At 38.9% G+C, this 14765-nt stretch overlaps 1 protein-coding gene across 1 annotated transcript in view; it reads left to right on the forward strand.

The window, feature by feature from the left end:
* The window catches only part of ctnnbl1 (catenin, beta like 1), a 39501-nt gene extending 24736 nt beyond the window's left edge, over positions 1-14765 (forward strand). The window contains exons 14-16 of the mRNA XM_077614200.1: positions 8574-8711; positions 9381-9453; positions 14124-14765. Of these exons, the coding sequence (XP_077470326.1) occupies positions 8574-8711; positions 9381-9453; positions 14124-14221 (309 nt within the window). The 3' untranslated portion in view covers positions 14222-14765. The remainder of the gene's footprint in view (positions 1-8573; positions 8712-9380; positions 9454-14123) is intronic.

Here is a 14765-nt window from a genome sequence, read left to right on the forward strand (position 1 = left end):
TTAATGCGTTAAAGGACTGAGCTCGTATGTCAATTTACTCGTATCTCAAATCAATTTTTCCCACAGAAATGAACTAAATCCCAATTCAGCCGTTCCTACCCTCTGAAAAAACACCAAAAACAGGATATTACAATGGGAAACCATCTTTTTATTTGTTCTAATTCACTACCTACTCACTACGTAACAAATAGCTATCTATTGGTTAAGATATTAAATACTAAAATGGGACATTACTCAGTACAGACAGACGGAAACAGAGTGCGTGGACGAGAGAGAGCGAATGGACAGGAGAGAGACTTGACGGCAACGCGCTCGTAACATAACATAAACTTTAAATTTAGCTTAAATGAACTTAGATTCCTATACACACACACTTTAAAAAAAGTTTTAATCTTACGTTACACTAAATCTAAACCTTCTTTTGCAATAACCGAGGCAAAGATGTTCATATATTCCGGTATTCGGACGTTTCGTCGAAAGACGTTTGGTCCCCGGACGTTTGGTCGACCGGACGTTTGGTCCCCGGACGTTTGGTCGACCGGACGTTTGGTCGACCGGACGTTTGGTCGAACGGACGTTTGGTCGACCGGACATTTCGTCGAAAGACGTTTGGTCGGCCGGACGTTTGGTCGGCCGGACGTTTGGTCGGCCGGACGTTTGGTCGGCCGGACGTTTGGTCGGCCGGACGTTTGGTCGGCCGGACGTTTGGTCGACCGGACGTTTGGTCGCCGGGTTCGCTCGTTGTCAAATTATGATAGAGTTTACTGTTGATATTTAGATATTAGATATTTAGATATTAAACTCACTCTCTCTCTCATGATTATAATTTTGAGAGCTGGTTTCAACAGTAACAACCCGGCGACCAAACGTCCGTTCCACCGAACGTCCGTTCCACCGAACGTCCGTTCCACCGAACGTCCGGTCGACCGAACGTCCGGTCACGATATATTCCACTGCGGCTTTTAGTCAGAACTTCCTGCTTCTCCGTGCCTCACAACCGTGTATTCCCAGTTTTTTTTTTAATTATCGAACTAGCCACGACTCGCTTTGAAGGCTTTCGCTGGTGCCTTTTTCAGATGCTTGCTTCGCTTTCAAGTCCATGTACATTCTGCTGGCTTTTTCGCCGATTCACGACTCGGTCACGCTACATCCAGTAAAAAGAAAATGCAACCTGTATGGCCGGGTACTCGTAGATATCTTTACGTGAGGGAGATGCGGCGAGAAAGTCAGAGCCATGCTGTTCTCGTAAGCAGCCTCTCGGATACTCGGCCACCTTCGGGAACCATCTAGTATGCTCATATTTTAAATTTGTCTCGTATCTCAGGGCAAAAATTTGCTTTGAAATTTCCTCGTATCTCAAATTTCTCATATGTTGGGACACTCGTATGTCAAGGTATTACTGTATGTTGAGCTGTGGATGATACATACCGACGGAGACATGTTTACGATAAGGTCATAGTCATGAATAAATAGAGAGAATATGCATTCAACGGAGCGCAGTGAATTTAAGCGGAGAGGCAATTTTGTGTTCACGTGTTAGAGCTGTCCACGTTACGATGACGGGAAGATTAATTTGTCTGTCAGACCGAGGTTGCCTGCAAAAGCCAGAGAGGTTGACATTTTATCTCCCTTCTCTTTCACGTTTTTCTCTCCTTTTGTTCCTCTGTCTCGCTCCTGCTTCTCACCCCAGAAATGGCAAATGATGATGTGGGTGATAAAAAAAACTATTTTGCATGTGTACCATTATCATTCAAGTCACAAAGCCCTTCCTCCGTGCTATATGACTCGCACATCTGCGGGTCTGTGGTGTTAAAGATTATTAGGTTAGTTTAATTTTGAATCCCCAATTTTACAATTTTAGAATTCTATCTGTTTTTTGTTTGCTGCGTGGTTAGCGGTGGATAACAATGGTCAGTTAAATCTTTAAGGACATATTTATTGGCAGTTTTTGTGGTTGCCAAAAATCGATAAATCCCTACCGTAGTATTTGAGAGCAACAAGATAAATGGATGGAAATTTCGGTCCAATGTTTGGCCCAGCAACATTTTAAAAACATTGTGATGGACCAATGTAAACGGAGAGTGATATGCTTTTTCGATATGCCTGAAAAAGTTACCGTATTTTCCCGACTATACGGCGCATCGTATTTTTAGCCGCAGTGTCAGTAACAAGTGCTATTTCTGTATTTTACACATACAAAGGGCGCACCGTTTTTATAGACGCACCCAGGCATGGCAAAACATACACCAGCTTAAACATACGGACACACGCTAAAAACAGGTTTTTGAAAAGGCAACGCAAGCAAAACTGAGTTTGGTTGTACTTTAGCCATTTTACAACGTACTCATGTCATCATCACCCACAAATCCATCACAGTGCTCATTTTCTGTGTCCGAATCGAACAATTGTCCAAATGAGTCATCGAAAACGCTGAGTTTTATACGTTCGTCCTGGCGGCCACAATCCATTCGCAAATAGTAGCTAGCTAGCAGCTAGCGTAACTATTCCAACGCTGTCTTGCATGCTTCGTCAAGCTGTGTTGATGTCGATGTCCAGGCCACAATCCATTGGGTGTATTGACAAAAGAACTATATATCCCAGCAGTCACTGCGCAGTACTTTTTCTACGGGAAAATAGTAGAGTCGGGGGCTGCTTGCCGTAGTTGTGAGAGCTGTAGATGATGGTGTACCCTATCGACTGATTTATTTTATTTTATCGTGATAACAATTTTAGTATTGGTCCATATATAAAGCGCACTGGATTATAAGGCGCCATGTCTATTTTGGAGAAAATGTAAGTCTTTTATGTGCGCCTTATAGTCGTGAAAATACGGTACCTACCATCATGACTATTTTTTAACAAATTGAGTTCAATTAAATCCGATTAAATCCACTCTTCAAATGAATTGGAAAAAAAACTGGTGAAGAAATCCTGACATCTCTCTGACTTCCAAAAAAGTATTAAAGCCACCATCCCAGCTTGGTCCATCATAAGAACTAAATTGCGAGGCTTCCACCGCTCCATTTTATCTCTCTGATGCACCTTCACCCCCCTGAGTCAAAATGGATTTTTAGCAGCATGACGTCCACCGATTTGTTGCAGGATAGCAAAGAAAAAGTCACTTCTAGGCAACAGTTCCAATAGCAGTCTCCAATGGCATCTTTCAACTCTCCTTGTCCTACACTTTGATTCCACTAATATTCGTTTATGCGGTTGGATTGGATTGGATAACTTAATACCGTATTCGGGAAATTTCATTGTGACAGTAGCAAGAAAAGGCATAGTTATAATAATAATAATAATAATCGGACATAGGCCCTGTCGTCATCATCAACAACAAAAGCCTACTTGTCATCACACCCAGAAACTGTGTATGACAAAATTGGCAGTGCTTCTCCATAAGCTGCGTTTACTCGGCAAAAGACCTAAATAAGTGATAGTTACGGACTTGTAATTTGGCATTCTGCTGTTATGGATACAGGTACAGTCGCAAAGGCCGCACAACAACAAAGCAAAAGCAAAAAGTACAAAGCAAATCAAAGTAAATGGAAACTGGAAAATGGAAACAAAAACTGGAACCACACACAGGAAGTCTTCCACAAGATGGGGAACTTCTGCAGACTGTGACCGAGGTAGAGAATATGCAGAGTCACTTCCAAACTTATCCGCACAGTTCCTCAGTAGTCTGGAGCTGAAGACAACAGTAGCAGAGTAGAGCCCCTCAACTCCATTGCTGGTAAGCGCCGACAGCTCTTCCATCTTATCCCACGATGGAATGGTTGGTCAAGAGCGTTGCCTCTTCTCCCGGCACTTTTGTCCAGCTCCGAATCCTCTGCGGCACCGAGGTGTTGCTCCTTCCGCTGCGTATTGTAACAGTTAGTCCCATGTGTGTGACAGCATTGGCATGGCTGAATGGTTCCAAAAAAGAAGTAGCCGAAAGAAGCCAGGCTAACAGAACAAGGAAAGTTGTAAAAAAAATGAAAGTAAAAAGTATAAAGTACAAAGTAAAGTAAAAAGGAATGTATTAAGAAATATTAAAATGTAATTAGAAAAAAGATAGAAGGGCTGTAAATCACGAAAACATAAGAGGATACAGAGCTACTTCCACTGGCTCCCGCGTGAACGGCGCCATCTTGGAATTATATTATAAAGGTTATAAAGACTTTTATTTTGGTGAGTGGTACAGGTCCATTTGCAAATTTGCTCTGACAAAACATGCTGTCATTCAGAAAAGTGAGATATTTTTAAACCAGCATCAATGTTTTCAGAGCATTTGTTAATCCTTCAAAAATACGTTTTGTCCTTTTCTTACATTGAACAAAATCCTAGACATGATCAAGCATGTTTTTTCACACTTATTTGTTTTTACGTTTTTGGTGTCGTATGGTAGAAGAGTTCCTTCCTGTTGCGGGATCAGGTTGACACTAGAATTTGTAATTATTAGAGGCATGACAAAAGCAACACACTGTGCTGACATCTATTTGCCTTGAAAGGATTGTCTCTGTCGACCTGACACTGCAACCCGCGTAATTATTTTTCCGGGGTTAGTCGCCGCGTCGCATTCACAAATGGCAACGTCAAGCTTTGATGAGTTCTTTTTGTGAGGTCTGTAAATAATTTACAGTTCTACACTTATCTCTTTGATGAGAATTTCCTTGAAGGGCAGTGTCAGAACGTCTGAAATATTTTAATCAGGTTCCGTGTCTGTTTCTTTAATGAGGTTATGTAACCTCTCTGTTTTTCTCAAGAGCACCGCTTGCCGCGCACTCGTTGTCAAAATTGGATATTGCAAAATACTGACACTAACATATTAATGTAGCTCGGGGTTATGACAAAAGATGAAATAGCGCAGGATTAGTACTTGAAATTAGGACACTGGAAGTTTACAGACACGAAATAGTGGCTTTTGTCATGTACGGAAAAGTTTCCATGCTGCACGTCATAGCGACCGTCAATGTTCCCTCTAAGCTGCGCGCGTGCGCAATTGTGCACTACTCTCGTCTTGTGCGCAATTGCGCACTACTCTCGTCTTGTGCGCACACAGCAAATCATATGGAGCGCACAAAATAAAATCCTTTTTTTCCCATGATGGCGGCAGCCAGTGGCAGTAGCTCTGTCCACTCTTGTTTTTCATGTTTTACAGCCCTTCTATCTTTTTTAAATTACATTTTAATATTTCTTAATACATTCCTTTTTACTTTACTGTGCAAATAGAAGAACAAGCGGTGAAATCGGGTGAGAACTGTCTAAATCTGCTGTGTGTGGTTGTGTGCGTGCGTGTGTGTCTAGTATGTGTGATCGTTTGTCTTCAACCTACACATTGAACTATAGTAAATGGAAATTAGCCCTCGGCTACAATCTTACATATGGTACCATGAAGATTGCATGACGATAGGATGTCAACACACTACATGGGGCCACTCGGAAGGAAACTGATGACAACATGGTCGGAGCCATTGAATTTGGCAATTGTCTTGAGTGTCAAGACAACAACAATATTTGTACAAGAAAAATGTGTCTCGAATGTTTTTTAAATTATTTTAATCAAGCGTAGAGGACCTATTTTCACTGAGTATAGTACTTGATGTATTTACTTTTTTAAATAGATTATATTTAGATATTAATACATTACAGTCTTCTCCTATCCCTGTAACTGTGATATTTAATCAATACACTTCTTGATAATTGTACTTGTATTTTTTTGTATAGGTGCGAAAAAAGATTAATAATAGCTGTGATCCTACTTTGCGGTTTTGCAATTAGCGCGGCCATGTCTGGTCTACATTATCCGCAAAAAAACAGGGATTAGTGATATTCCGGTCCGACCTATGGTTAGAAAAATACAGTAATTATAATGGAACACACACTTGGCCTTGAATGATCTGTCACCCTTTTTGCAATTGTTGGCATTGAATGATTGAATGCAAATGAGCAAGAATGAGTCCAACTTTTACATTTAGTAGCTTAAGGAGTCTCCACCCACCCGTTATAAGGTTATAGCAAAGCTTGAAAATAGAAATAATAGCTAAAATGATGCATTGCTTATAGCATGTGTCAAAGTGGCGGCCCGGGGGACAAATCTGGCCCGCTGCATCATTTTGTGTGGCCCGGGAAAGTAAATCATGAGTGCCGACTTTCTGTTTTAGGATCAAATTAAAATGAAGAGTATAGATGTATATTAAATTTCCTGATTTTCCCCCTTTTAAATCAATAATTGTAATTTTTTTAATCCATTTTTTTCTGTGTTTTTAGTTCAAAAATCATTTTGTAAAATCTAAAAATATATTTAAAAAATAGCTAAAATAAACATTGTTTTAGATCTATTAAAAAACTGAATATTCAGGGCTTTTAATCCATTTATTAAAAAAAAATCTAAATATATCTAAAATGGTCCGGCCCACGTGAAATCAAGTTGACGTTAAAGTCTGACACCCTTGGCTTATAGGATGTAATGTTGACACAGTAGATATACGGTATTATTTTTCATGCTCGCATGTGCATTCTATGAAAATCTCTCTTGAGCTTTGGCCAATGGATAGAGTTGTGTTAATGAGCTGAACTGCAAATCCATAATTGGGTTCTGCACCGCCATCGATCTTTAAGGACAAGGCCGATTAAATCCGAGGAATGCAAATGTCACAGGCGGCGCTATTAAGTTCCTCGCTGGAGGCTATTTGTTTTCATGAAGAAAACGCATTGAAAAGCCATCTTTTCCTCATTTACCGTGTTTGCCTTGCTCATGGAAAAAGACATCTTCAGTCGGAGGAAGTATAGGAAGATCACGATTGCTGGCCGGCTACCGTTTTTCAACGTCTTTGACATTTATCTCTAATGTGGATAGCAATCAATCTGTTTTGCACTTCTAGAAAGACACCGCCGTCATCTTTTCACGCGCTTGGTTTAAACGAATTGTTGATGTGGCGCTTCAACGCCTTCAATTCTTCTCTCCGCGTCACATCTGCTGCTTATTCGCTAATAGTGATTAATGCAGCCGCCGTGCATATTGGCAGCACCGTGTTATTGGCAAACTGACGGGGTTGTTAAGATGGATAACTATGCAAGCGTGCCAATGTCGGAGTGTGGACTGGATGTGTGGAGTTGAGCGGGGAAATCGATTGATTAGTGTGTCTGGTCAGTGGCGCCAATGGATTTGTGAAAAGGCTGCAAAACAACACTTGAATTAAAACACTGCAGGCTTTCTGGGCGTCTCTTTGTTTTCAGTGGCTTGCCGGTGTTTAGAGAAGAGACGAAACGTGGGTGAATTGTAATTTATTTGCCTTCTCCAGATCCCCCGTGGATCTTAGCGAGTGTTCACGCTGACTGGTTTGTCAGGAAAAAAAACACAAACTTTTTGTTTCGTGTGGGGAATTTAGTTTTGTTGGATGTAGTTTAAGTACCACGTTAAGGAGAACATCATGGTGATGGTTGTTGAAATTATTTCTTGCCTGCCTGGTGCCCGTAGATGCCTGGGAAAGACTGCAGCACCCCCGGCGCCTGTGAGGTTAGGCGGTTCGGAAAATGGATGAAAAAAAAGATTAATGCCGTTGTAATACCTGAATATAAGACGACCTCTTTTTCGAGACTCGTGTTTAAAAAAAAACCCACCAAGTTTCATATTTATACAGAAAATAATTACAATACATCTGAAACAAATGATTATAACAATATATTCGAGAGAGAAAAGCATGTAATTTTACCTCATTGAAATCGTGTAAAAACTCAATCACATCGTAATATTTGAACATTTAAATATGGAAACTAAGGTGATGTGAAAGTGATGGTTGTTGTGATCTGATATCGTTTTGTAGTAGAAAACTATTTCTTGCCTGCCTGGTGCCCAAAGATGCCTGGGATAGACTTCAACACCCCCGCCACCCTTGTGATTATAAGCGGTTTGGAAAATGGATGATTTTTTTTTTGCCGTTGTAATACCTGATTATAAGACGACTCCCTCTTTTTTGGGACTCATATTTAAAAAAAAAGGACTTTTTGAACACCAAGTTTCATATTTATACAGAAAATAATTACATTACATCTGAAACAAATGATAATAACAATATATTCGAGAAATAAAATCATGTTATTTTGCCTCATTCAAATCATGCAAAAACTGTCGATCACGTCAATATCTGAACATTTAAATATGGAAACAAAGGTGATGGTTGTTGATTGTTGGATGTCGTGATCTGATATTATTTGGTAGTAGGAAACTATTTTTGCCTGTCTGGTGCCCATAGATGCCTGGGATAGACTCCAGCACCCCCGCCACCCTAGTGGTGGTTCGGAAAATGAATGAAAAAAAAAATTTATGCCGTCGTAATACCTGATTATAAGACGACCTCTTTTTCGAAACTCACGTAAAAAAAAAAAAAAGACTTTTTACCGAAAATAATTACAGTACATCTGAAACAATTGTTTATAACAATATATTTGAGAAAGAAAAGCATGTTATTTTGCCTCATTCAAATCGTGCAAAAACTGTCTATCATATCTTAATGTCTGAACATTTAAATATGGAAACTAAGGTGATGTGAATGTGATGATTGTTGATTTTTTTTTCCGTGTACATACAGGAGATGGTTCGCCGCGGTGAAATCTTGGATGACCACATGGAGGATGAGTTTTACCTCCGTCGACTGGATGCTGGTCTCTTTGTTCTTCAGTCCATCTGTTACATAATGGTGGAGATCAGCAACTCCGGGCAGACACAGGTACAAACCGCTTCCAAAGGACTTTTTTGCATTGTTTTTCACTGTAGAAAAATGCATACATAACTATTTTATAGATACGTTAAAGCAGTGGTGTCGGACTCGGGTTGGTTCGTGGGCCGCGTTAACGTCAACTCGATTTCATGTGGGCCGGACCATTTTAGATGTAATATTTAGATTTTTTTAAATAAATGGATTAAAAGAACTAGATTAAAATCCCTGAATATTCAGTTTTTTATAGATCTAAAACCATGTTTATTTGAGCTTTTTTTCATATATTTTTAGATTTTACAAAATGATTTTTGAACTAAAAACACAGAAAAAAATGATTCAAAAAATTACAATTATTGATTTAAAAGGGGGAAAATCAGGAAATTTAATATACATCTATATTCTTCATTTTAATTTGATCCTAAAACAGAGAGTCGGGACTCATCATTTACTTTCCCGGGCCACACAAAATGATGCGGCGGGCCAGATTTGGCCCCCGGGCCGCCACTTTGACACGTGTGTTAAAGTAATCAAAACAGCACAGACTACAAGACTAAAAATGAGTAATTTTGCTCTTGATGGCTGATTTTAATATTTGAACTTCAATGCCACTTTTTAAGCTGTCATTTTATTCTTTCCTATTTTTTGGATTGTAAAGTTTACACCTCTTTCTACATTTAGCTGCAGCAGAGAGTTCAACAAATTCTTAACTTAAGAGGAGGATCAGTCAAAACTGTGCGCCACATCATGAGAGGTGAGTTCATAAATTGAAAAGTCATCATAACAATAATGAATAATCATTATTAACGACAGTTCTTGTATCTTTTAAGTCATTTGGCAAAGTTTATTGTTTGCCTGTTTTCCATGGTCTTAAATTTAGCATAGCTAAATGAATAAATCACATTTAAAGAAGCTCAAGGAAGCTTTAATTTTGCATTTTCAAACAATTGGGACATTCTGAATCGGTGGGCAGCCAATCGCAGGGCACAAGAAGACGGATAAACAATCATATCTATGGGCCATTTAGAGCGTTCAACCAGTTAACCTAGCATGCATGTTTTTGGGATGTGGGAGGAAACCGGAGTACCCGGAGATAACCCATGCAAGCCCGGGGAGAACATGCAAACTCCAAATACTGACAACCCACTTGGGATCGAACCCTTGACCCATAACTGTGAGGCCGACGCCCTAACCCAGGGGTGTCAAACTGGGGTTGGTTCACGTCAACTTGATTTCATGTGGGCCGCCGGACCATTTTAGATGGAATACTATTTTTTTTTTAAATCGGATTAAAAGAAAGGGATAAAAAGTCCTAAATATTCATTTTTTTAAAGATCTAAAACAATGTTTATGTAACCTTTTTTTTCTTAGTAAGGGTAAACTTTGAATCATTTGTTTTCATTTCAAAAGTAAACCAAATATTTTTTGATGTCCAATATTAATGTGGAAAACAGAAAACATATTATATATTTTTTAGATTTTACAAAATGCTTTTTGAACTAAAAACACAAAAAAACATAAAAAATTGCAATTATTGATTAAAAAAATCTGAAAATATAATATACATCTATAATCTTCATTTGAATTTGGTCCTAAAACCGAAAGTCAATTGACTTTCTCGGGCCACACAAAATCATTTGGCGGACCAGATTTGTCCCCCCGGCCCGCTACTTTGACACATGTACCCTAACCACTTGTCCGCTGGGACGCCAACATAAGAACAATAAAAAAATAAATCAAAAGAAGTTATAAAATTCCCAATTTTCATCCGCCACCAGGACAAAAAAAACATTTTTTGTGTTGCTTAGAATACCAATTAGTTCGATATTTCAAGCGGTTCAAGTACCAAGACACCAGCGTACTTCCCGTTCACCAATCAAGCCGGCGACCGGCGTGTGTGAAATGGAAACAGGCCCGAAGCCAACAGCTACGTTTGTTTTTCAGTGTCATCTGTCGTTCCTATATCATTGTGTGATAAAAGCTGAAGAGGCTCCACTCACACCCCCTCTGGCCCTCCAGCATGTAGCTGTGTAGATAGAGCCATCCGTCACGCGTGTCGGCGCCAACAGGGTGGCGACGCGCCAACCGTCATTGTGTGCGCAAATGTGTCGCATTCTCCTTTTTGATTGCATCTTTGCATCAACTTGCTGTGTGTGTGCGTGCGGATTTGCGAGGGCAGGGGCGGCGTATCTGCATACTATATTTATATGCCCACACTTTTTTGATTATTTACGCACTTGAGGTTCAGTTCGCATTATTAAGGCTGTCAGGAAATGTCTTTTTTAGGTATACACTGAAATGTTTTATTCATGGACACTTGAGAGTAATGCAAAATATACAGCAATGCCTTGAGATACGAGCTTAATGCGGTCCAGGTCCCGAGCTCGTGTCTCAAATCACTCATATACTTAATGAATTTTTACATACAAATTAATTCGTTCCCACCCTTTGAAAAAGCACCAAAAACCGGATATTACAATGGAAAAATATATTTTTCTTTGTTCTAATTCACCACCCATTCACAAAGTAACAAATACAGTGGTACCTCGAGATACGAGCTTAATTCGTTCCGGGACTGAGCTAGTATGTCGATTTTTCTCATAACTCAAAAGAACGTTTCCCATAGAAATGAACTAAAAACAAATGAATTCGTTCCAACCCTCTGAAAAAACACCCAAAACAGGATATTGGATTGGAAAAACATTTTTATTTGTTCTAATTCGCCATCTATTAACAAAGTAATCAATAACTAGTGGTTTAATAGCACTAAAATGTGTTTAATTTTATTAAAATAAGACGGATTTCGCGGCGGGGAGAGAGAATTTATGCACGGCAACGCGCTCGTAACATAACATAAACAAATTTACTAAACTTGGATTACAGTGCAGACACTCAAAAATAAATTTAATCGAACCTAACACTAAACTTAATTCTAATTTTGTTTTAAATTTTGATACCTTTCTTCTCCCGGGTTGGCTCTAATTGCCCCGCCTCCACCCTGACTTTCAGATGCAACCTATCGAGGGTTGCTTTTGTCTTCCCTTAAAATTATTCCAATTGTCATCAAATGCTTTTTCTCAAATTTGTCTCGTATCTCGGGGCAAAAATTTGCTCAGATTTTCCCTTGTATCTATAATTTGTCATATGTTGGGACTCTCATATGTCAAGGTATTGCTGTATATATACTATTTATGAGAAAACTTATGGGTGTTTGGGATTTCAATGTATCTTGAAGCTTGTGTTCGGCACCAATTCTTCATTGGCTTCATCCATTTTATTAAATAGTGCGAGGAAATGCAAGGACTCGCTGAATTTTATGGTTTTAGTTGACGGAATGAGAAGTGTAGTCATTCGAAGGCCGAAGCAAATTTGTGTTGCATAAACGATTTCCTCAGGGAAGGGTGTTGGGATGTCGATTCAATAAGAGATTCAAAGCTGGGAATAATCCTTACTCGAGACTCAAGGTCGAGCCCAATCAATTGTTAGAAGCGGCTTGATCGATAGAGTATTGGGTTTGCTTTATTTTATCCCGTAGGCTTTAATGGGCGAGGACCCTTTCCGAGCTCAGGTTACCACCTTTCAGAATTCAATCAGATGTTATATGTCAAATAAAAACTCACATTTGACTCATTCAAGCTATTCCAGCAAATCGGTTTAAAATTCAAAAACAGACCTGGAGATCTGATAACGTTTCGTAGTCGAAAACTATTTCTTCCCTGCCTGATGCGCATAGATGACTGAGATAGGTTCCAGCACCCCCGCGATCCTTGTGAGGATAAGCGGTTCAGAAAATGAATGAGGAAAAAAAGATTTATGCCGGTGGAATACCTTATTGGCCCAAATATAAGACGATCCTGATTATAAGACCGACACCTTTTCAGGCTTATTTCAATGCAAAAAACAAACAAAAAAACATCGTCTTATATTCGGGCCAATCGCTTTGTGTCATAGGTATTGTTGTTCAATGTTTTACAATGAACCAACATGGATTGGAATGTTAAATTTGCAGGCTGTTGTCATCTATAATCCTTATAAAGCGTGATTTATGGATGGATGGATGGATATATTAAGATTATCACGCTACGTTTGTCCAAACCGTGCATCGTAGAGAGTAGAATTTTTTTATGGTGGCCAGAAACGGCCGTCAGATCCTAATAGACGAGTGATTGAATTTCTTCACCTTCTCCAAGTGTGTAAACTCAAGCTTTGTATTTGTTAAAGCTGAAAGCAGAGTTGATGTATGGATCATTGTTTTTACATGATGTCCCTAAACGCACCGCGTGGCTGATTGGTCGGTGAGTTTCCAGGTGCGGGAAAACTGTTTTCTTTCCATGTTGACTCCACGTTACGGTAGATATGTTCGTGTTTGTGTGGACTTCATGTATAGCCTTGATTGTCCATGATTTGTTTGGATTTGGAGGTCTAGCTTTCATTTCTCATCTAACCCATTCTTCAAGAGAGAATATTTTTTATAACGCAAAGTCAAATTCCTCATGGATTGTTTTTAAAACAGGTAATCAGGAAAAAGAAAATTGTGATTGGTGCAACCCTACTCGCTATGTCATCATGAAATCCTTCTAAATGACAATGGTCTTATTCTCTTGCCAAAAAAGCTGCTGAGTTTCCAAGAAAAGTTTTTTTTTAATACTTTTATTTATTTTGTTCTTCCTGTTGCGTGAGATGTAATTCCCGACACAGATGATAGCAGAGACCCCACTGAGGCCGCAGCTGCTCCAATCTTTTTTTGGCTCGACAATCAGACACAGTAGACACCAAATTCTTCTTTTATAACACGCGATAAATAGTCTGTTTTGCATGAAAAAAATCACGGGAATGCAAAAAAAATCTTTACCAAGTTCAGTCACCACAAGAAGACTTTTGAGGGTGTTTTCAATCGTTCCTGTAGATCAAGGGTGTCAGACTCGGGTTGGTTCGGGGGCCGCTTTAACGTCCACTTGATTTCACGTGGGCCGGACCATTTTAGATATAATATTTAGATTTTTTTTTATATAAATGGATGAAAAGAACTGGATTAAAACACCTGAATATTCAGTTTTTTTATAGATCTAAAACAATGTTTATTTTAGCTTTTTTTATATATATATATTTTTAGATTTTACAAAATGATTTTTGAACTAAAAACACAGAAAAAAATGGATTAAAAATACAATTATTAATTTAAAAGGGGCAAAAGCAGGAAATTTAATATACATCTATACTCTTCATTTTAATTTGATCCTAAAACAGAAAGTCGGCACTCATGATTTACTTTCCCGGGCCGCACAAAATGATGCGGCGGGCCAGATTTGGCCCCCGGGCCGCCACTTTCACACATGTGCTGTAGATGTTGTGCGTAAATGCGTGAAATTTTCAAGCTTGAACTTTTGAAAAATGATTTTATTATTATTTTCTTTTTATCTGCAGAGTACGCCGAGAGCATCGGGGATGGCAAGAACGAAGAGTTTAAAGAGGCAGAGCGCAAAAGGATTATGGATCTGCTAGAAAACTTTGGAAAAAATTGATTTTTCAAAAAATCACTAGTAGGACACGCCCACCATTTTTTCATTTACAGCCATTGAAACATGATTTATTACCCAGGAGATTTTCGTTTATGTTTAAAGCTTAGCCACAATCCAAAATACTTTAGCTTTCTGCTCTATTTTGAAGAAAGCAATGCCGCTTTTTTTTCTTTTGTTTTTTCACGTCTGAGAAGAGAAATTCAGTTTGGATGGATGTATATGTTAATATTCTCACGCTACGTTTGTCCAAACCGTGCATCGTAGAGAGTTGAACATTTTTATGGTAGCCAGAAACAGTGGTCGGATCCTAATTGACGTGATTTAATTTCTTCACCTTGGATTGTTGTTTTTACATAATGTCTCTAAACGCACCGAACTGAATCGTTTTGTAGAATTTGCCTATTTTCGACAAGCCAAACCATTTAATTCCGAGTGAAAATGCTCCAATATCTTATCTCCTTTGTGTTTTGTTGTCACCGTTCCTTTTTTTTAGGAGTTTTAGGTTGGAAATGTTTTTTTAATAAATCATTTGCTAATTATACCCTCA

Source organism: Stigmatopora argus, chromosome 1 (genome assembly GCF_051989625.1).
Source record: "Stigmatopora argus isolate UIUO_Sarg chromosome 1, RoL_Sarg_1.0, whole genome shotgun sequence".
Lineage (NCBI taxonomy): Eukaryota > Metazoa > Chordata > Actinopteri > Syngnathiformes > Syngnathidae > Stigmatopora > Stigmatopora argus.